This window comes from Leptonychotes weddellii, chromosome 4, assembly GCF_054177405.1.
Source record: "Leptonychotes weddellii isolate Sample4059 chromosome 4, ASM5417740v2, whole genome shotgun sequence".
In the NCBI taxonomy this organism is placed as follows: Eukaryota; Metazoa; Chordata; class Mammalia; order Carnivora; family Phocidae; genus Leptonychotes; species Leptonychotes weddellii.
This window is the reverse complement of record NC_138372.1, coordinates 145,359,189-145,382,289: the sequence shown is the minus strand read 5'-3', so window position 1 is coordinate 145,382,289 and position 23,101 is coordinate 145,359,189. Positions and strand designations below refer to the sequence as shown.

General features: G+C 39.4%; 1 protein-coding gene across 9 annotated transcripts in view; it reads left to right on the top strand.

The window, feature by feature from the left end:
- SYBU (syntabulin) overlaps positions 1-23,101 on the top strand; it is a 110,641-nt gene that overhangs the window by 52,286 nt on the left and 35,254 nt on the right. For 8 of the 9 annotated variants that reach the window (XM_081816408.1, XM_006727924.3, XM_006727923.3 and 5 more), the window contains one exon: positions 11,133-11,330. In XM_081816408.1, the coding sequence (XP_081672534.1) occupies positions 11,133-11,330 (198 nt within the window). Of the gene's footprint in view, positions 1-11,132; positions 11,331-13,489; positions 22,913-23,101 lie in introns of those variants that run through there. The other variant, XM_081816411.1, reaches the window with a different exon arrangement.

Here is a 23,101-nt window from a genome sequence, read left to right as displayed (position 1 = left end):
TTCCTGCTTCTGAAGTCACTCCTTGGGCACCGTTGCTGGCTCCCACGCTCTCCCTGTCCCCACAGTGTCACATTACCCTCTCTTCCTCCTGTCCTCCCCAAGGACAGCCATCTTTAAATTGCTCAGCTGTCGGTTGGTGATGTTCCCAGCCTGTACCCTGAGCTTCCATCTCTCATATCCAGCTGCCTACTTGATATCTTCAAGGTCATTGTTAATTTGTGCTTCAAATTTAACATATCAAAAACAATTTTTTTAGAGAGAGTGAGGTGGGGGAAGGGCAGAGAGAGAGAGAGAGAGAGAATCTCAAGCAGAGTCCACACTCAGCATAGAGCCTGATGCGGGTCTTGGTCTTACAACCCCGAGATCATGACCTGAACTAAAGTCAAGAGTCAGTTACTTAACTGACTGAGCCAGCCAGGCGCCCCTCAAAAACAGAATTCTTGGCTTCAGCCCCTACACACTCATAAACCCATTTTTTTCCAACTCAGAAATGACCACCATGGGCCAGTTGCTTATGCAAGAAACCTTAAAGACATCCTTGATCTCTTCCTATTTTTCACTATCATGAGTTAAATGCTTTGGATTATTTTTCCGAAATATATCCGAAATCCATCATCTACTTTCTTCAGTTTTCCCTGTCACACCACTGTCATCTCTGATTTCCACAATGGCAGGGGCCTCTGCACATTTATTTGCTTCGGCTCGTTCATTCCTAAACCACAGCATAGCGGTTAAGAAGGAAGCTTTGGAGTTAGGCTGTTTGGATTCTTATCATGGCTCTACCACTTACTGCCACCTCAGGCGGGTGGCATAAACGTGAGTACTAGTTTTATATGCCCTCTGCAAAGCAAGATGATACTAGTGCCCATCCCGAGGGGGTATTAGACTCCGTTAATTAAGACTTGTGTTAAGTGTCTAGAACATGCCTGGTACTCAGTAGGCACTCAGTAAATATTACCCAAAGATACTGTCACTACTACAGTCTGTTCTCCACAAACCACATTGTTGTCATCTGCTTAATGCACATTATGGCTTCCATCGTGCTTAACATAAACTTAGGATTCCTGGTCTAAGGTCCTGCATGTGCTCGGGTGTCTGTGTCCCTTCAGCTTCATCATCAGTCCTCTCTCCCTCTCAGCCTTCCCAGCCTCCTTTCAGTTTCCTCAATGCACCAAACTCGTTGTTGTTCCCTCTGCCTGAAGTTCTTTTCCTTGCCTTTTCCATGATCAGTTCCTTCTCATTTTTTTGGTCTCAGCTCAGATTACCTCCTTAGGGCCTTCCATGACAACCTGTCTGAAGAAGTACCTTCCCACCTCCCACCTAGCTAGTCTATATAATATCACCCAGTTTGTTTCATTAATAGTACATCACAATCAAATATCTTCTGTATGTATTTCTTGTTTTACTTGCTTATTAACTGTCTCTTCCCACCACCAGAATGTAAACTTCTTCAAGACAAGGCTCTTAGGGAGTCTTGATCATCATAATATCCCTAATATCTAGAAGGCTATCTGGTACATAATAAGAAATTAGTAATTATTTGTGGAAAGAATTGATGGGTGGGGGGCAGGTGGGGTGGATGGATGGATGGTTGGATGAATGGACAGATGGATGGATGGATGGATAGGCTTCTTGCACTTCAACATGGGCTATTGGGTAGTGTCACATTGCACAATACTGAAGCAAAATTAGTGTAGAGCCTTGTAGACTTGTAAATTCTCGCTCCAAAAAGATGCTAAAATTAGGTAAAGGGTAAGAAGTTCAAATTTTCCTGTTCAAAACCTAGAATACAAAATTTTCTAAATGGCAAGCATTATATGGTTACTGTGTTGAAGCAAGAATATTGGAAAACTAGAACCAGCTAGAATTTCTTGCCTCAAATTTTTGTGGCCTGTTTATTATGGGATGGCTTCTTTCTAACAGCTTCCTTTGTCTGTTTTTAATTTGAGCCATTCCAGAATTGCTGGTGTTTCCTCTTGGAACAAACATAGGTAGAAAATTTTAGAAAGAAACTAGCTTGCAGTGGTGAAAAAAAAGGACTTTAGAGTCAGGCAAACCTGAGTTTGAATCTTGAGTCAGTTACTTAGTAGCTATGTGGTTGTGGAATCCTTAACCTCTCTGAGCCTCAGTTGTCTCACCTATAAAATAAGATATTATTAAAAATTAGTGTTGGATGGCTGGGTGGCTCAGTTGGTTAAGCGACTGCCTTTGGCTCAGGTCATGATCCCGGAGTCCTGGGATGGAGTCCTGCCTGGGGCTCCCAGCTCAGTGGGGAGCCTGCTTCTCCCTCTGACCCTCTCCCCTCTCATGCTGTTTCTCTCCCTCTCTCTCAAATAAATAAATAACATCTTTAAAATAAAATTTTTTAAAAATTTAAAAAAATAAAAATGAAAATTAGTGTTAAATGATAGCTACTAATAAACATCACTTTTCTATTTTACCTACATCCTTTCAGTGCATTTGAATGGCTTGTGGTAAGAATTTCACAGGATTCAGATTAGCCATGAGTTTAAGCTGTGACATTTTATGTCTCTATCAGACTGTCTTGAGACATGTCACTATCTGGAGCAGGAAGAATACGAACACCACTCTCAAACCAGTGTTTGGCACATAGTAGATAATAAATATTTGTTGAATGGTTGAATAAGTAGTCTGTATATGCTTTGGTCATTCATGAGAATCAACTAGATTTCCCTATAGTTTAAAGTAATGTTTCCTTAGAATAGCAATGATTTTGTCCTCCAAATTATGCAACTGAACACTGAACAGCATCAAACCATAACTGAATGTTTCAAGACATTATGGCACAAAACCACGTTTTCTTCTGCATGATGTTATTTTTAAGTACATCTTCTGGAATTGTTTAGTTCAGCATTTTGGAAAACAAATGAGCTCTGAGATCTAAATTCAAAAATGAACCAGAAGTTTTAGAAATGTTTCTTGGACTTTGAAGAAATATTGTATTTGTAATCTTTAGAACCTCGTGTTTTATTCTTGTATGTAATTGGTGCAAGGATGTTGAAGTGGAGACTTGGTCATCATAATTGCCACCAAAAGTTTGATGACACTGGTTGGCAGGCACTTAAGTATAAGGAAATTATGTAATACACACACGCACACACACACACACTTTGGGCAACCTTAATATTTTAAAGATTTTATTTATTTATTTGAGAGAGAGAATGAGAGACAGAGAGCACGAGAGGGAAGAGCGCAGAGGGAGAAGCAGACCCCCTGCTGAGCAGGGAGCCCGATGCAGGACTCGATCCCGGGACTCCAGGATCATGACCTGAACCCAAGGCAGTCGCTTAACCAACTGAGCCACCCAGGCACCCAATCACTTTTTTTTTTTTTTTTAAAGATTTTATTTATTTATTTGAGAGAGAGAAAATGAGAGAGACAGAGAGCATGAGAGGGGGGAGGGTCAGAGGGAGAAGCAGACTCCCCGCCAAACAGGGAGCCCGATGCGGGACTCGATCCCGGGACTCCAGGATCATGACCCGAGCCGAAGGCAGACGCTTAACCATCTGAGCCACCCAGGCGCCCCCAACCTTAATATTTTAAAATGTGGATTTTTAATGTGTATATACACAAAAGCATATATATATTCACTTTGCAAAAACTATTCATTGCTTTCAAAATTTTATCAAAACATTGCAAAGTAATGTGGAAAGAATAGATTTCTTAAAATTAAAAAAAATAATAAAGTTAGTATTTAATCTCACACTGCATTTTAAAATGAATTCCAGATGGATTAAATTTATTTATTTATTTAGATTGTATTTATTTATTCATTTGCGAGAGAGACAGAGACAGAGAGAGAGAGAGCACAAGCAGGGGGAGCAGCAGGCAGAGGGAGAGGGAGAAGCAGGCTCCCTGCTGAGCTGGGAGCCTGATGAGGGGCTCGATCCCAGGACCTGGAGATCATGACCTGAGCGGAAGGCAGCTACTTAACCATTTGAGCCACCCAGGCGCCTGAGATGGATTAAATTTATATGAAGAGTGAAACTATAAATATCTAGAAGAAAGTGTAAGTAAATATTTAATTGATTTTAGAGTGAAGGATATTCTAAGTATTAAAACATTGGAAGAAATCATAAAGGAAAATATGGAGAGATTTGACAACTAGAAATAGAAAAAGGTTTAAATGTCAAAACATAAAAAAACAAAAAAAAGTCAAAACATTATAAATTAAAAACAAACAACCTCAGTGAAATATAATGCTTTTCATATATAAGGATTTCTTATCTATCTATAAGAAATAGAAGAAATCCTTAATATCTTAGTAGAAAAATTGTCAAACTAACAATTCATAGAATAAGCAAAAAAGGCCAGCAAACCTATGAAAGACATTAAGCCTCACTAATACTTAAATATGTGCAAACTAAAACATCAAAAATATATTTTTCATTATTAAGTTGGCAAAAACGCAAACAAATAGTATTCAATATTGGCAGGACTTTTCTGAGTGGGATACTCTCATTCAATAATAAGAATTTAAGTTGTCTCAAACTTCTTTGAAGGCTTAGTAATTCCACTTTGATATACATTCCATGAGATAATAAAAAATTTGACCAAAGATTTGTTTTTTTATTTTTTATTTTTATTTTTTGAGAGAGCTCGCATGCATGTAAGTGGGGGCGGGGGGGGCGCAGCGGGAGAGGGAGAGAGAGAATCTTAAGCAGGCTTCACACCCAGCATGTGAGCCCAACGTGGGGCTCGATCTTTTGACACTGAGATCATGACCTGCACTGAAATCAATTAACTGACTGAGCCACCCAGGCACCTAAAGATTTATTTTTAAAATATGTTATTAAAACAATTTCAATAATAGTGACAAAATTGGAAACAACCTAAGAAATGCTACAAGATGGAACTGATTTTTAAGTGATATGTTTATAATCTATTTTAAAAATTACTCATTAAAATGTTTTTTGAGAAATTAAACATTTTGAATCTTTTTAAGACATACTCAAAAACAGAATATTACAATGAATTCCCATATACTGCTTATCTACTTTGTCCAGATTAAGTAATGACAGGATATCATCATATTTGCTACATCTATTCCTTTTTTATTTTTTTACTTTGCTGAAGCATTTTAAAAAGCACATCTCCAGACATCATGTCATCTCATGTCTACGTACACACCTCAGCCTGCATTTCTTTAAAAACTGGACATTTTCTTACACAATCATAGTGCCATTTTCATTACTACACAATTAACATAATTCCTTGTTATGATAGAGAACATGGAAATAACCCCAGTTGTCTTGAAGGTGTCCATTTGCTTCCTCATAGCATTTAACCCAGAGGCCAAGAAACTTTTTCGGTAAAGAACAAAATAGTAAATATTTACGACTTTGCTAGCCGATGATCTGTGTCATAATTATTCAACTCTGCCATTGTAACTTGATAGCCACAGTGGACAATATCTAAAGGATTCAGCATGGCTGTGTTCCAATAACATTCTATTTACAAAAATGGGCAGCAAGCAGAATTTTCCTGCAGGTTGCAGCTTGCCAGCCCCTGATTTGACTCATTACTCTCTATTCTCTATATATTTTAGAAGGTGGACATTGTCTTTAAAGCTTGGTTAGATGCAGGGGAAATTTTTATGGCAAGAATACTTCATGGGGAGTGCTGTGTGTTTCATCTGGCATCCCATCAGAAGGTACATAATGTTTGTTATCCCACCATTGGTGATGCTGAGAATGGGTGCAGATGGGTAAGGCCTGATCCCTTCACTGTAAATTCTCTATCAGACTATTGTCTAATGGTTTCACCCATTATGTGGTTCTCTAAATCAATTATTTCATTAGAAATAATAACAAAATAGTAACTTCCTGTTTCTATTATTCCATCTATTTTCATTAACCAGATGCTTCTGTAAGGAAGAACTTTGTAACATCAATGAGGGATTTCAGTTATACGGAAATACAGTTTGTGTAGGAATGGTTTTTCAATCAGGACTTATGCTAGTTCTTTCTTTCCTTTTAATTGCCAAATTTCAATACAAAGAATTGGTCCCTGGGCCACTGCCAATGATCTCCAGTGCTTTGGGATTCTTTTAGGTGGAAAGGGTCTTTCTTTCCCTCTTTAGTTTTACTTTTTTGTATGACCATGGCTCACAGATTTTTTTTTTTTTTTTTTGTATATCCAGTGGTTATCAGTCAGTTGCATTAATTGTTTGTTTTCTCTGATGCTCAAATTATTCCATCTTTGGCCAATGTGGGCCCTTTTGTGTTGGCTCCTGTCAGTCTTTAATAGCTTCTTTCTTTATAGCCTAACAAGTTCCACAGGAAAGTGCTCAGTAACAGAGTAATGAAACTGAATATACTATATGTTGAAGCAAAGCAAAAAGCAAGTGAGGAAGTAAACCATATGCATAATTAAAAATTCAATAAGACATAGGCCAGATTGTTCAATATTTTTTCTGGGTACCACAGTTTTAGGAAACTGTTATCCTTTTATTTTCTCTTTCCTTCTTTATACTCTTTTGCACTCTATCTAGATCCTCTGCGTTAAGAATTATTACTCTGATAATATCACAAAGATTAAGTTAAAATTTTAACAACCCCAACAGATTTCCTTTAATTTAGCAAGTTTCTTTAGTGCATTTAAAATAAGATATAAATTATTTTAAAAGATACTTACACCTTTTTTCAGAATTGTAAGTAGAGTAATTGTCCAGTTATTAACTATATCCCATATTCTCAAAGAGCTTGTAATGTAAAGAGAGAGGAAAAATAGATTAAAAAACATTTTTTTAACCACCTCCAGGCTACAAAATTATAATAGATGCCTATTTCTCTCATCTGTCCTTATAGATCTTAACCTTTTTATTCCTTAACAACAATTTGGAAACTATTTAGTAGGTACATTTCTTACAGCACTTGAGATGGGCCACAACTTCTGAGACTTCCTGGATCTGTGATATTCTTTCTGTATCCTTCATCCTGTGTGTTGACAGATTCAAGGCAAATGAACCACAAGAACAAAATAACCTATTCCTTGGTGTAAATCAAGGAGGAAATGTAAATTAGTCTCCTTCCCTATAGATGGTGATCAAAAATAGCCTTAATAAGGGTCAGTTTTACCCGTGTTCCACCAGGGACCATCCTGGGCCCATTGAAGTGGGATTTAAAATTATTGACCCCAGAAGGAAGTTATCCTATATTTTCAGATGGATCACAATGTATAAAACATGAAACGTGGTCCTTTTTTATTTTATTTATTTATTTATTTTTAAAAACTTTTTTTATTTATTTGAGAGAAAGAGAGAGAGAGAGAGATCACAAGCAGGGGGAGGGGCAGAGGGAGAGGGAGAAGTGGACTCCCCGCTGAGCAGGGCCTCAAGATCCTGACCAGAACCTAAGGTAGATGCTTAGCCGACTGAGCCACCCAGGCACCCCTGTTTTATGTTTTTTTTTAATGAAGTTATACTGACCATGAATAGTGAAGAAGTGTAAAAGCTCAATTATGTAAGCACTGAGGGAGGGTGTGTGTGTGTGTGTGTGTGTGTGTGTATTTTAAAAGAAAAACTCCTCCCTCTCCAGGGACTGACAGTCTTCACATGCTCTTCCTAAAGCCTTGCAGCAAAACTTCCCTCTGCCAAAACCAGGCTGAAATGTTCATGTTTTTCTCAGGCATTTTTCTGGAAATTTGAAACACTCCACACTTTTTGGGTAGATCATTCAGGATTTTTGTCATTTCCTGCCCTGAAATAGTTTCCTCATGGTGTCCTATTAGAATTTTTTGTAATTGATAATTTCTTTATACTAACATCATAAAAGCCATAATTATAAATATTGTAGTTATAAATCTATGGATCCACAGGACAAATTCAGCTAGTAGCGACAGGAAACAGAAGGCATACCCAAAGGGTTTAGCCGAAGTGGGTTTAATAAATAAATCTGTTTTTGTTTTTGTTTTTTTAAAGATTTTATTTGACAGAGAGAGAAAAAGCAAGCAGGGGGAGCTTCAGGCAGAAGGAAAGGGAGAGGCAGGCTTCCCGCTGAGCAGGGAGCCTGATGCGGGGCTCGATCCCAGGACCCTTGGGAACATGACCTGAGCGGGAGGCAGACACTTAACCGACTAAGCCATCCAGGCGCCCCAGTAAATCTGTTTAATATGTGCTTGATCCATCCGCATGTAGTTTGGCACATAGTAAGATTAGACATGAGTAACCAAGGAGCATCTACTTGGCTTTAGTCTTCTTAGAATCTTAGAGTAAATGTGAAGGAAACATATTTTACATAGAATTTTGGGGAGGAGTATTACTTTCATCTGGACTAGCAGTTTGCTTCCAGCTGTGACCATGAAGTTGAAAAGGAGGAGGAGAAGAGAAGGGAAGGGGAGGGAAAGGGGGAAAGAAGCCTTAAACAAGACTTGCTGGAAAAATGACCACTTTTTCAGTGCTGCACGGAGGAAAATACCTCAGGTGTCACAGGCTACCAGATGACTCCCTGGTCCATGAACCTTTGTTGCCTTTGCTCGGGTCTTACTTTGCATAAGTTAAAGTTTGTTCTCTCTAGTAGGAAAATCAATGCCCTTTCCTTTCCAAACTAGATACCTTTGTTAGTGTTGATCTCATCAGACGAAATAAGTTGAATACCCCAAACTTCTCTGATAACTCACCGATTTTCTTGAGTATGGATTTGCTTTAAGAGGCTTGCCGGTTTGCGTTGTAAGTGATATTTACCCAACTCCTTTGGCTTATTTATAAGCTCCATCTGTATGGGGGCTGGGTATAATGCCTGGGGGCTGGGTCAATGCCAAGACTTAGCTTAACCAATGAAAGATTATGTCTGTATTCCCATTGTTTCTCCCTCAATATGAAGCACGATACTAGACAGTTAAGAGATGTTGGGGGAATACCAGTTTATGTAGTGATTCAGATGCTGTGCGAGGTACCAAAAGTTAAAGATTTATTTAGGTCTTCATCTTCTCAATCCCTTCCCCTGGAGATACTAGCTGTAAATATTGATAACTTGTGAAACACACATTTCAGGTAAAAAAAAAAATTCTGCTACCTTCCCTAAACTGCCACTATTCTAAGTAATTCTGGGTCCTAATTTTTAACCAGACCCTAGCACTTAATTCTTGACATTATTAGTACTGAAAACTTGGCTTATATATATTCCTTCTCATTTAACTCTGGCAAAATGATAGTAGAACCAACAAAGCACATTTGCTTTCTATTTAGTTAAATTATAATCTTGACAGTGTTTCTCAATACTGGAAATTGTTTGATTTTGTCCCCTTGAGTCTGAGTGTTTTCAAGAAAAATTGCTTTTTAGAGACTCTGAAGCACAGACTTTTATTTATTTGGACCATTTCTCTTTCAAAAGAGGTAATTTATGGAAGTGACTCATAAGGAAATAATTCTAAAGGCAGTGGGTAATTTTGAATTAGACTGCATTTGCCTGGGTTTATCTGCTTGGGGATCGGAATCAAGAAGGAGCCCCTCCTGAGGCGATGTGCAGGCCTGCTGAGCCTTGTAAGAGTGCTGGAATCTGTCTGAGTAATTAGCAGCTTTGCCCCTTTAGAGGGGAGCTGGGCTTTCTTAGGGTTGCAGCATGGGACAAGGAAATGTCACAGAAAGGCAGGGACAATAAGCGATGAAAGAGCTGAGCAGTAACCACCAGGAGGGGCTCTCAACCCCCTCCTTCACAGCCAGAGTTTCTTCCAGAGTTTGGTAAGAACAGGGGACTCTAAGTGAGCAGCAAAGGCAGAAGGCATGAGCAGGGCACTAAAAACTACTTGCTTCCAGAAATGTACCAGTGAGGTCCTGTGGATACTAATATGTCCAAGAGGCAAAAAAAAAAAAAAAAAAAGAAGAAGAAGAATATTCGGAGAAATTAATCATTTTACCAGTGCCAAGTTCACTTTGTTCCAGAAACTGGGGCTATTTCATAATAAAATCTGAAATGAAAGCCAAAAATGAAGCCTTGATTTTTTTAGATGGATTCTAGTCATCTTTATTCAGGCAACCAGTATATTTTATTCATGCCTAGTTCTGTTTCTGTCTTTATTAAAGCTGTGGAGTTGAAGAGAGCGTTTCACAGATGGCAAATTATTTTTGTTCCTTTAATATTCATAAAAGTGTAATAGTCCAAAAGGTATTAGTACTAAACTCTTTTTTTTTTGTCTAATGAGTTACTAAAGTAGCTCTGCCATCAAAATATTTCTGTATAATAAAGAATTATTTAGTAATGAATATTTACCACTAATCGACTGTTTGGAGGAGACATACTTTAAATTCCCATACAATTCTCATCAAAGTATAAATGAATTAACCAACCATCATGAATATTTAATAAATATGAAAAGCATTTATAGGAGTCAGCAGTATGACTTTCCTGTTTGCCTCATAAGCATCTACTCAGGTCACTTCCTATCATGCATATTAGCTTATAATAATGATCATAGTAATAACCTATAACTTGAAAACTAAGGGGATATTTCTAATTTGAGTATCATTTTCATTTTACCAGTTTATCCCAGACAGGAAGATACTGGATTGATATATTTTGGGGTGGGTATGTATGCTAATAAAACAGGATACTTCAAAAAAAAAAACAAAAAAAACCCACCTTTTTTCCTGCTCCTTTGAACTCCAAAAGCCAGATCTCTTATCTATTAAACTTTGTTAACCAGTTGATGGGCCAAGTGATCAAAAACTGGGTGTGGTCAATAATATTCAAGTAACTTTTTTTTCCTAACACAAACAACTCTGAAGAGTTCACAGTAATGCCCTTGGGTTGCTGTGGTGAACTCTTTATTACTAACTGCATCAAAAAATCTATGGACAATTTTGACCCAAAAATATACTACCTGAAGTGTTAAAACAGACACACCTTTAAGTGTTGACATGAAAGTTATAGAAATATTTGTGGTCCAAAAAGCTTAGAAGGTTTTGCTTTAAGATATATTTTATGATAACTGTTATTTTCTTTGTTAACAAAATTGGCCAAAATATGGAAAATAAAAGGCAAGGCATCCGCAGGCATCCACCCAGGTCCTCATAAGCGGAGTACGTTTGTGTGAGTACACGTGTTGCATGGCTTCTCTTTGCCATCATTGATTTCCTCCTCCTCATTAAACACTTACTGATTCCTGTCTTCCAGATGACACAGGCTGTCCTAGCAGCCAATCGGTGTCTCCTGTAAAGACGCCCTCTGATACTGGAAACAGCCCTGTTGGCTTTTGCCCTGGAAGTGATGAAGACTTTTCCAGAAAGAAATGCACTGTTGGAATGGTTGGTGAAGGAAGCGTCCAGTCATCTCGATATAAGAAGGAACCAAAGTCAGGCCTTGTAAAGCCAGGTAAATGCACTTACTCTGCATGCTTTTCTCAGAACAGTATGACTGGAGTGATTTCACATTTGAAATGAAACACCTGTATATCAGGACAGGGAAATACAGTACTGATGCTATTTCAGTACCCAGAAACATCTCCCTTTTTTTAGGGAGGTAGGGCAGAGAGTGGAATGTTTTCTGTACTGATGGCTAATAATTGAATAAATATAGGGATGTGTGTGCGTTATAGAGGCATAGAAAAAGGAGCAAAGTTGGAGACATGTAAAGTGGATGGTCTAACAGACATTTAAACTATGTAATTCTAGCATAAATTTTACTAAGAAATTACTTGGTACCGTCTAAAGTGCCCACAGTTTATGAAAAGAACAAGTTATCTTGATGGGAATCTGTAGGTGAGCAGACTGACTAACCTAGTGACTTTATTTGCTTTTGAAGAATTAAATATGAGTATGATGTTATATGTATACATATAGATGTTCGACAGTTACAAAATATAAGACGAAATGGAGATTTTTATTGCATAAGATACCATGAATGCCAGAAAAGGTCAATTCTCAGAATTTGCAATATATACATAAATATGTTATATCCCAGAAATATGTGCAGTATATGAACAAGTATAGTTTTAATAAAACTAAAGTTATAACTTCTAAGTAAAAGGCCTTGAGCGTTGACATTGAGAGACAGCCTATATATTGCATTATTTTCTTCAACACCCACAGTTAATGCTGTACATATTTATGAGCCTGAAAAGACAGATTAATGACTTGCATGAGTCTTCATTCCTTACGTTTGTCTTCTCATTTTTTTGGTGATGGTATCATTGTGCAAGGAGCTATAGATGTTTTTTTTCAGTGGAGCCAAGGCTTGGTCTTATGTCCTCTTCCATCTCTGTCTGCTTTTGTTTTTCCTGAATAATTGATTTGCACAGCATATCTTAATGGATTATTCTTCATCTTGCTTTTGGTCAACCAAAGATAATGTTGACTAGTGTCAGAGTAAAACTTAAACTGTGTGAGAAGGAAATCTCCTCTTTCCTAGGCTCCTGATAAATGGTAGTCATGATGAATTTGTGAACAGTCCTTTGCTTTGAAATAATATGAAAAAGAAAGGGAATGATACACAGTGGGGAAGACAGCATATAAAAGAGAAAGGTGGTTATTGTAAAAAGGGTGTTGGATACCTTCAATACCTAAGACAGAGACAGTGAGTTAAAGAATGTCATGTGATTAGAGCCAACAAATAAACCATTACCTTGTGTACACAAGAACGAGAACTGCCTCCCTCCCTCCTTCAGCTCAGTGGTTCTTTTTTAAATTGAGATACAATTCACATACCATAAAATTTACCCTTTTAAAGTATACAATTCACTGGTTTGTAGTATATTCAAAATTATAGTTTTGAAAAAGTAGTTTATTCAAAAAATCTAATTTCAGAACATTTTTATCATCCCACCAAAGAAGCCCCCTTGCCCATTAGCCCCTCTCCACTCTCCCTTCCTCCCAGCCCCTGGCAACCACTAACCTGCTCTGTCTCTGTGGACCTATCCATTCTGGACGTCCCATAAACATGGAATCGTACTGTATGTGGCCTTTCGTATTTGGCTTCTTTCACTTAGCATAACGTTTTCAGAGTTCATCAGTGTAGCATGGATTAGAACTTCATTCATTTTTATGGCTCCATATTATTCCATTGTATGGCTGTACCACACATTAAAATGGACTTTTTTTTTTTTGAGCAATTTTATGTTTACATGAAAACAATGGAGAGTACAGAGAGTTCTCACGTACCTCTCCGCCACTGCCACCTCCACTTTTTCTTTATTAACATCTTGTCTTGGTGTGGTTATACCCCCCGTTTTGTTTATCCATTCAGAGATGATGGACATTTGTGTTGTTTCTGCTTCTTGGCTCTTATGAATAGTGATGCTATGAGCATCCGTGGAAAAGTTTTTTGCGAATATGCTTTCAGTTCTCTTGGGTATATGCCTAGGAAAGAGATTGCTGAGTCATATGGTAATCACGTTGAACTCTTTGAGGAACTGCCAGACTTTTCCAAAATGACTGCACCATTTTACATTCCCACCAGCAACGTATGAGGGCTCCACTCTCTCCACATCCTTGTTGACGGCTGTTACTGTCTTTTTTATTATACTTATTCTTGTGAGTGTGAAGTGGTATTTCATAGTGTCTTGATTTACATTTCCTCGATGGCTGATGACAACGAGCATCTTTTCGTGTGCTTATGGGCCATTTGTACATGTTCTTTGGAAAAGTCTTCTCAGTTTTCTTTTAACCTGAGAGTACTCACCAGTAGAGTCTGTTTCTCTAACATATGGGATGTAAGTTTAAGAGCAGGAGCCTTGTCATCCTCTTTCTATTCCTGCCACACAGAGTCCGGTGCATTGTGGCAGCTCGACAGCAAAGGTAGGTTATGAGATTGAAAAGATAAAATGGTGCAAGAAAGAATGCCAGCTTCATGAATTGCAAAGAAAGAGTGACTTCACTGTGCAGGTACTGTAGGGTTTGAATGCAACTTAAAATTATTTCATTTTGGTTTCCCACCCCCCACCTCCCACCTTATTCCAAAAACATTTTACAGTGGTGACAATACAAAGGAAACAGGGACACAGGAGACAGGTATGGTGCAGCAAGAACAAACTAAGATTAAATGGAAGTTAAAATTATCATTGCCCTTCCTTGTTTCAATAATCATAAGAGGAATAATCAAATGTTAACATAAGACTTAAAACCCTCTGTGTGTGTGCAGAATATTCACACTGAGCAAGTCCTTAATCCTACAGTAGGTACTCAACTTGCTAAGGATCAGCCACTTGTCTTGCTGAGCATGTTTAAGGCCTTAGGTCATCCTGAAGAAAATGTAGACAAAAAAAGAAAAAAAATGAAGGGAGGGAGGAAAGAAGGAAGAAAGAAGGAAGGACGAATGGACAAATGAGAGAAAATAAGAACAGTTCTTTGTGTTGTTTTAATTCATGGATCCTTTGAGAATCATGAAGGCCATGAACCCATGCTCCGGAAAAATACCCATACACACAAAATATCACTATTTCTGAGGTTTCTTGGACCTCCTTTCTTAGAAATTATGAATCCTAACTTAATGACCCTTTGCCCAGAGGCAGAACCTGAAACATCACTTTTGTCATACACCAACTTTTGTCACCAGAATTCTGATTTCCTTGCTCATAAGCATACATATCACCTCAGCAGCCCTTCCCACGCGGTGTTTTTATTTATTTTCATTTAATCAAGGTCGAAGGGATCCCTAAAGCTTCTTTCTTAGTTGCCTAAAATTCCTAATGTCATCAATGAAAAAGTTGCTTGAGCTTTTGAGGGGGACCCAGTTCTGTACAGTAAGCTCTTTGTAGAGAAATCTGTACCGTGACACATAGTTCTCTGAACTTTCAGCAGAATAGACCTGTCAGTCTCATAAATATGAAGAGAGGAAATCCTGGAAATGAGGCCCCTGGATGACTCCACAATTTATAAAATGCAGAGACATCATCTGTTAAACCACAAGAAGATAATGCTCTCAGTTTAAAATGTTCTCCCTCCTCCCCAGCCCCAAGTGACCGGCTCCCCTCAGCCCAAACCCATCCTCAGCTCTCCGTGTGTGCTCTACTTTTTTAAAATAAATCAACTCATTAGAACCAATACCAGTTTATTAAAATAGCAAGTAATTAGTGTCTCTCATACAGATGTTCTGGGCCTCTTTAACGTTAAATAACCCAAGCCCATTTAATTTTAGGTCTGTTGTTCTAGATTCTGGAAAACTGCTCTTCACCTCAAAAAGGAGTTCTTGAAATGCCCCTTTAGTCATTCAGATAAAGAGCTAAGATGCTCACTGAGCATCTGATGCAGAAGGAGAAGGGAGATCTGTCACAGGATGCTGGGAAAAGCTTAGGAAGGTGGGCTGAGCAGGCCTGCACCTTGCCAACTGGGCACCGTGTGCACACAGCATGCCAGATCTTCCTTCCTCAGGCAGGGCTTGTTCAGGAGCTTCTCGGAGGTGGTGAACCTTCTGTCACTTTGGCTTCCATCACTTAATGCCTATGCAGATTCAATTAAAAATTGCCACCAAAGAGCAGAAGAAAACATCCCTGCGGTCCAGCTGGATAATGGCTTTGCATTTTCATGGTTTCCTTTTATCTACCAGTCAATTCAGGGAACACTCAAGACAGAATCTCCAGAGCCTAATACAGTGCCTGTCATAAAGTCGGTGTCCAGTAAATACTTAAATGAGAAATACAGTGTACACCATATACAAGGAATTGTGTTTGGCATGGGAAGAGCGTCGGAGAGACAGGGCAAAGAAGACCTCAGTGTCAGCCCTGCGTTTAGGGAGCTTATAACTGAAGCAGAATAGTGTGATAAATTTGGCCTATGGTGCCTATCAGAAGGAAAGGAATGAAGGCATTCCGTCTGGGAGCTCTGAGGACTCCGCAGTGGAAACAATCCTGCTCCCAGGTGCTCCTCTCAGGTTTGGTCTGCAGTCTTCCTGACATTTCCACCCAGAACCGCAAGGCCTGACTGCATTACTGCATAGTACATTAAATGACATTCCTGGGCCTCCTTTAATGTGGGTTTACCACTTGGTGTAGCTTAGTCCAAGGAAGAAAAAGACCTGGTGGCATTATTTTACAGAAAGAAAAACTAAATCCTTTCTCCACAAGGCTTGAGGGGGAGCTGGGGAAACAATTACATGACTTAAACAAATCATCAGAAGACAAGAAAAGGAGGAAAAAAACACCAGCTGATCGAGGAGACAGATAAAGAGGAAATGGTTAGGGTCACTATAATTTAAAAGAAATCCCCTTTTAGAAACTGAAATGTTGAAATCTGCATTTGAAAGATGTCACTGTGTGCCATCAGCATTCAAACTAAGGTAGTATTCCCTTGTCATAACCCCACCGGGTTAAGGGAATTGGAGACCTGGCCAGGTGAACTATAATAACCTCACAACAATAACAGAGGCCTGGTTACTTTAAAAAGACTATTTCCCACATTCAAAGGCACATGCTGGAAAACTCAGAAGGCACCGACTAGGTTAGCGATTAATCAACATGGGTTCCCGTTGTAGAGAGAGGCTCTTTCTCACACAGTGGATAACTGCAGATGTTCTTGTGCTTATCACGAGCTTGCTTTCACTTCAAAGTTAGTCGTGTGAGATCAGAGAGAGCTAGACAACTTACCTGTGAGAAACCATTCTTAAAATAACCTGAGCTACCTAGAGGGGAGTTGAGAGCGGAGACATGCACAGTTTCTTCCCCAGGTTACTCAGCTTGGCTTGTCCTTGGGGGAAGAAGTGTGTGTCAGAACCACCAGACTCCGGTGTGTTGTACCTTGAACCGTGAACATACAAGGTTCAAATCTTCATGCCGCCACTTTATAACCATGTGTTCTTCAACTGCTTGTTATCTTCCCGAAACCTCGTATGCAGCATCTGTAAAATGGGTTGTTTCGAAGATCAAATAAACTAACGAATGTAAAGTGCCCATTGTTAGACCCACCACAGAATAATTCCTCAGTAAATGTTCATAGTGGTCATTTGTAGCTCCTAAAATATACATCACAAATTCCGTGCACTTTCTTTACAAGGAAGCCCTTTAAAACTCTCATACAGAACCTGTGTTTATTTGAAACAGCATTCTAGCATGTCCTGGGCTCCTAATCCACACAAAATGGGAGCAGTGATTGCTCCAGGAGGGCACTGACAAAAGTATGAAGTGACGGCTGATGCCTTGACAATGAAGAGATGGGAAAATATGAAAGAGCACACAAAAGACCGCTAAAAAGCACAGCGGCCTCTTAAGCGTTTAAGTGCTTTGTAGCACTTTGTGCAGTATTTCATGTTCTAGAAACAGACTGAGTCATTGTGATGGTGGAGCCGGCAGAAAACGATGTGTCTGAGGGCAGAAAAATGTCTTAAGCATTTTAGAAATATTTTCATAGAGTGGAAAAAATTAAAATTTTAGTGCTAGAAGATTTTGGTTCTATGGAAACTTCCAGCCTTCTTGGCAAGGTGTTATTTTTCTAATAGCTTATAGTTACAATCAAAGGTCTTGCAGCAGCACAGCCCAGCCTCAAATAAAGGCTGTAATCTATTTTAGATGCTGAAAACCTTATGAAAATATCTGGAAGTGTATATTGGATGTAATTGTGGGGCTTAAATAACTCTGAAATTGGATTTAAAATTTTTTTAGCTAGAGGTGCCTGGATGGCTCATGCGGTAGAGCATGACTGCTCTTAGGATTGTGAGTTCAAGCCCTATGTTGGGTATAGAGATTATTTAAAAAAATAAAATCTTTTTTAAAAAAATTTTTTTAGCGAACATTTATGGAGCGCTGACTGTCCCCAGCAAAAGTCCAAGCATGTTACTCTTTAATCCTAACATCCATGGAAGAAAAGGATACCCTTGTCCCCTGTGTTATAGATGGAGAACCTCAGGCACAGAGAAGTTAAGTAACTTATCCAAGGTGGCACAGCTTGTAAGCAGATTTTAAACAGGGCAGTCTTGGGCGCCTGGGTGGCTCAGTTGGTTGGGCAACTGCCTGCGGCTCGGGTCATGATCCTGGAGTCCCGGGATCGAGTCCCGCATCGGGCTCCCTGCTCGGTGGGGAGTCTGCTTCTCCCTCTGACCCTCCTCCCTCTCATGCTCTCTGTCTCTCATTCTCTCTGTCTCAAATAAATAAATAAAATCTTTAAAAAAAAAAAAATAAACAGGGCAGTCTTGCTACTAACTCTTAACCATTGCGCTGGTTGTAAAGTCCACCTTCAAAAGAATAATTTTAATTACAATAAGGGAGCATGATAATTGAGAAAGATGTGTTGAATAAGACAGAAATTATTTTTCTTTAATGTCTGTAGAGCCCTAAAAATTCTTATTAATTTTCATAAATTAGCTGATATAGCCCATATGTAGATTATGCTGGCTGTTGCTGATAACAAAATCAATGAACCTCAATGTAACTTCAATAAAGTCCACAGAATTGAACACATAAGACTGTTTCGGGGCAGATCAATAAACTCTGAGGATATGAACATCAGAGGAATGTTAAGGTCTTCAGTATTCTCCACTTAATCATACACTAGTCCTTTCCTACTTGTCAAGATGTTTATTGTGCTACCCTGCATATCATGAATAGTTTCCTAAGCAGAGATCATTAGACTTTGTCAATTTAAACAAGAGCTTTTGTGTTTATACTGAAATGGGTCTCTGAAACTTTCTTTCCCCCTGAGAGAAAGAATGTTCACCGAGGATATTGCAGAGAATATTTTGTGGTGGACTATTGTACAATCTATCACTTCTCCCCAACAGACACCAGACCAGTAAAATAAAGCTTAAATGTGATGAGTGGACTGAAGGGTTTACCTTTAAGGCAGGGTTACATATTTACTCCGTGCCTTTCTCCCATCTGTGCTTTTCATGGTGCACCCAATCAATGTAATGGTGCCAAATGGTCCGTTAATGGTTTTTCCCTAAGAATTAGTGAATTATAATCCTCTTCTTCCCACAGGTGACTGCCATCCAAATTCTGGGTCTGGTAGGATCTATTGCATGTACAGTGTTCTAGCCACTGGTTTGGGGGCCTGCCAAATGCTTACTAAGTGCTCTAACGTATTGAGAACGAAGCATTACTGGTCTCCCATAAATGGCAGACGTTCCAGCAGACCACACACCCACCATGAAACATATTTATCGACTGCCAACATAAGAGAAATAAACCTAGAAACTTATTTTATACATAAACTTGGAAACCAAGAGTTATAAATCATGCAGACATATGCTTCAGATTGGACCTTTTTTTTTTGTACTAATTGAGGTGGGTTTATCGAAGAGACTGTCTGCATGCAATGGGCATAATTAAGGGGATCCAACAAGGCATGGTGAAATGCTTGGCCCTGGCAACAGCTTGGAGCCATTCCCATATCCTGAAGGGCCGAGGGGAGGGTAGAGTTGCCCAGAACACAGAGGGAGAAAATTCTGAGGCCATGTGCGAAGCAGCTGTGCACTTGGTAGACGAATGAAGCCCCGGACAGGAAAAGAGCCAGAGTGGTAAATACCCTGACCTCTCTGTCTTCTTTGCTGGTATAATTTGTTGGGTGGCCTTTTGGTTTACAGCAGGGTTATTGACAAAAAGTTATGTGTTGAACCACATAGTGTGTTCGTTTGGGTAATTCACTACATTAACATTTTCTACCCCCTAAGCTTGTATCTGATAGCAGCCAAGGATGCAGGTCATGGTTAACTGAGGTAACGCTTCAGGAACATGGCTGCAGTGGGCTTACACTTGGAGATGCACAGACTAGAATGTTTATGGCATTGTGGAAAGGTGATGTCCGTGCCCAAGTCTAAGTAAAGGAAAGGAAGGAAACCCTCACTTTATCACATATAAGAGGTTTCTGTTAAACCTAGGTTTGAATCCTGGCTGTACATTGACTAGCTTGCTTTCTTGCTTGCTTGCTTGCTTTCTTTCTTTCATTCATTCATTCATTCATTCATTCATTCATTCAACTAACAGTTATTAAGCATTTACTCTGTGCTGATGCCGTTGTTCTAGGCATTAAGGATAGAGGGAAGAAACAGACAAGATACCTGTTCTTATGGAGTCTGCTTTTAACATGGGGAGAGAACTGATACACAAGCAGACAAACAAGATGAGTTCAGATAATGAAAAGCAAAGCAAGATAATGCTATATAGACAGTGACTGGGGATGAGGCAAGGGAGTGTCTGGGGCGATGACATTTGAGCTGAGAACTTAGCATATTCCTTCATGTTTAGGGAGGGTTGTAAGGGGTGGGTAGGGCAGTGAGCTGGGAAGGTAAAGAGCGGTAGCAGATGAGGTCTGTATTGTTAGAGTACTGGAAAGCCATTGGAGGATTTTTAAGAAGAGAGACATAATTTAAGGTAAATATTCGAGATCCTTCTGGCTACTCTGTGGAGCTTGGATTATCAGGAAGCAGGTACACTGCATTTAGATGGCCAACCTAAGAAGGAGGCAGCGGAGACAGAGAAAAGTATAGGGATACAGTGTATATGACCGAATATAATGTCCCCCCATTTCCCTAATGATAATAAAAAAGTTTTGTTTCATTTGCTAGCTTGAGTAAATCTTTGGCGATATGGATGAAATAGTATCTGATGGGTTTTTTAGTTTGTTATCCTAGTTAAATGTACTTATTTATACTATATTGTTAATTTAGAAACATTGATTTGTTTTTTTAAGAATCATTTATTTGAGATAGAGAGCTTGGGAGTGGTGGGAGGAGGGGCAGAGGGAGAGGGAGAGGAGAGAATCCCAAGCAGACTCCCCACTGAGTGCAGAGCCCAATGGGGGGCTCTGCCTCATGACCCCGAGTTCAGGACCTGAGCTGAAATCAAGAGTCGGACGCTTAACCGACTGAGCCACCCAGGCGCCCCTACAAACATTGATTTTTTTTATTCATGGTTAATACAAAAATTTTTTATTCAGTTCTCACCCGTAGAGCTACTTTTCAACTCATCTGACTTTTCTAGAGCACATCATTTTCATTTTCATCCAATTTGTTTGATATGAAGCAATTTTGAATCCATGCCTGGCGCTCTCATTGGACATTTTCTTAAGCCTACAAGTATTGTGAGGGTATCAGTTAAGTTACTGTAAAAAAAAAAAGACTCTAAAATACAGAGGTTAAAACCAGACAGAAGTTTATTTGTCTCCTGCTAAACAAAACCTAGGTATTTGGGTGATCCCGGCTGGTAGGCAGCTATGACAGGTCGGCTGTCATCCACCAGGCAGTGCGAAGGGGGAAAGGGACCAAGGGGCACTCAGTCATTTTAAGGTCAGGACACGAAGTCGTTTGCAATTATATCCCAGGACATTTAGTCAAATAGGCACCTGTTACGGCGGAAGAAGGGGAGAATGAAGGTAGACATTGGAGGATAACCTGCAGGTTGTCAAAACATCCTCTGTACAGCATGGGGACAGCTGATTTTTCTGTTTTCCTGTGGATCTGTATAAATATCCTTCACTATCCGAAGCTACTTGGTTCTTGAGTTCAGTTAGCAAGGGATACAGGTTGTTGTGACCGGTACAATTTATCCATCAAGTATATTGCTATATCAAGTGTTCTTTTAAAGGCTGGAAGAGTCCGAGGAGTTACAAAATCTGTTTTTTTTAATTTCTTGGCCTCCTTCATTTTAAACAATCCCATCAGTTGACCTCCAAAGACAACCCAAACTAGCACAGATTGAGGTCAATTCTGACTGATGTGTCTTTTTCACATGGCACTTTTTGTTCCAAGAAGGTAATTATGAGCAAGAGCTCTGTAATAAGAGGCTTTGGAAAGACTCTAATATATGGGGTTTCTTCTTTTCTGAGAGGTAATTGTGGGAGGAGGGTTACATCACCTTATATTTAGACACTGAATAGGGTGGACCAGGCCACCTGCAGAGCTGTGGGGGAAGAGAAGTTAGTGGGCAGAAGAGTTTCTTTTGCAACATAAGAAAATATCTTTTCTTTTTCTTTGTAATATGGAGGAATAATTAATACTTAGCTTTTGCAGGATACTGTGAGAATCATAAAATGTGGGGTAGATAGCAGAGCATATGCATACTGCACACACTAGGAGGCCAACGTGCACATCATGTATCTTTGCAAAAATCATTGTTAGTACTGTGTTTGTAGTGATGGTGTTTGCCTGGTAGACAGTACGTGTTCAATAAATGATCCCTGGCACCATTGCTATTAAATAAGAAATGGGGGAAAGTTGACATATAGCACGTATTAAGGCATTTGAATGTCCACTCACCATCTCCTCTGCATTGGTCTGGTTTTATCACAGATGCCTCTTTTGTAAGAAGCCCTCTATATAATGGAGGGCTTTGGTGGAAGCTTAATAAATGTGTTTACTCTAAGCAAACCCATTTGGAAAGACTGTGCTGAGGGTTGTCCTAGAGAGTCCTTCGATTCCCTTTTCTCCCTTCAGAACAACAGATCTCTCCTCTTCTTCTCTCTCGGGCAGCACTGTGAAGTGCCTTGCATATTTAAATAGCTGGAATTCATGGACTACACCAAGCATTTTTTTTTTTTTCAGAGCTTCACATGCTTGCCATTAAATTTAGGAATGTGTGGGGTTTTGCTGTAATTTCTTCCTTGCCCATTGGGATATTACCATTGTAGAAAGCCTAAGCATTTCGCTCCAACATTGTCAGAGGATTAGCCCTGACTGTTGTGTAGGCATTTCCTTCTATTTGACAGATTGGTATTTCTTTAAATGCTTTGTGTCCATTCATGAGGGCGATGGTTTCATTTGAAATGCTGCAGTCACTCAGGGAGAAGCTCCTCGGCTCTTCCCTGATAGGCCAGGCATCCCTCTGCCTCCTGTTGCTATGGTGCCCAGCAGAGTAACTTCCTTGCCCTGCACATGGAGGAGGTTCTGTCTCCATGGATACCCCACTCTGAGACTGTACTCCGTGGAGAGATGAGCTGCTCACACTGTATTTCTGCACAAGACATACCCCAGCCTGTGGCGGGAGGCTGTTTGCAGAGGAGTGTTTGCCATGAAAGTCTACGGAGCTAACCTTCTAAGTAAGTAGCATTAGTCACAGTAAGTAAATAATTCTATCGAATCACAGAGGGTATGCTCTTTGTGTATGGATGCGGGTGTAAAGTTAGTTGTGGCAGGCTAAAAATGTAGACTGAAAACACATTTTCAAGTCTGCCTCTCAGATATTCCGAATGCAAAGTCTGTAACTAAACTTTGTAAACATACACACA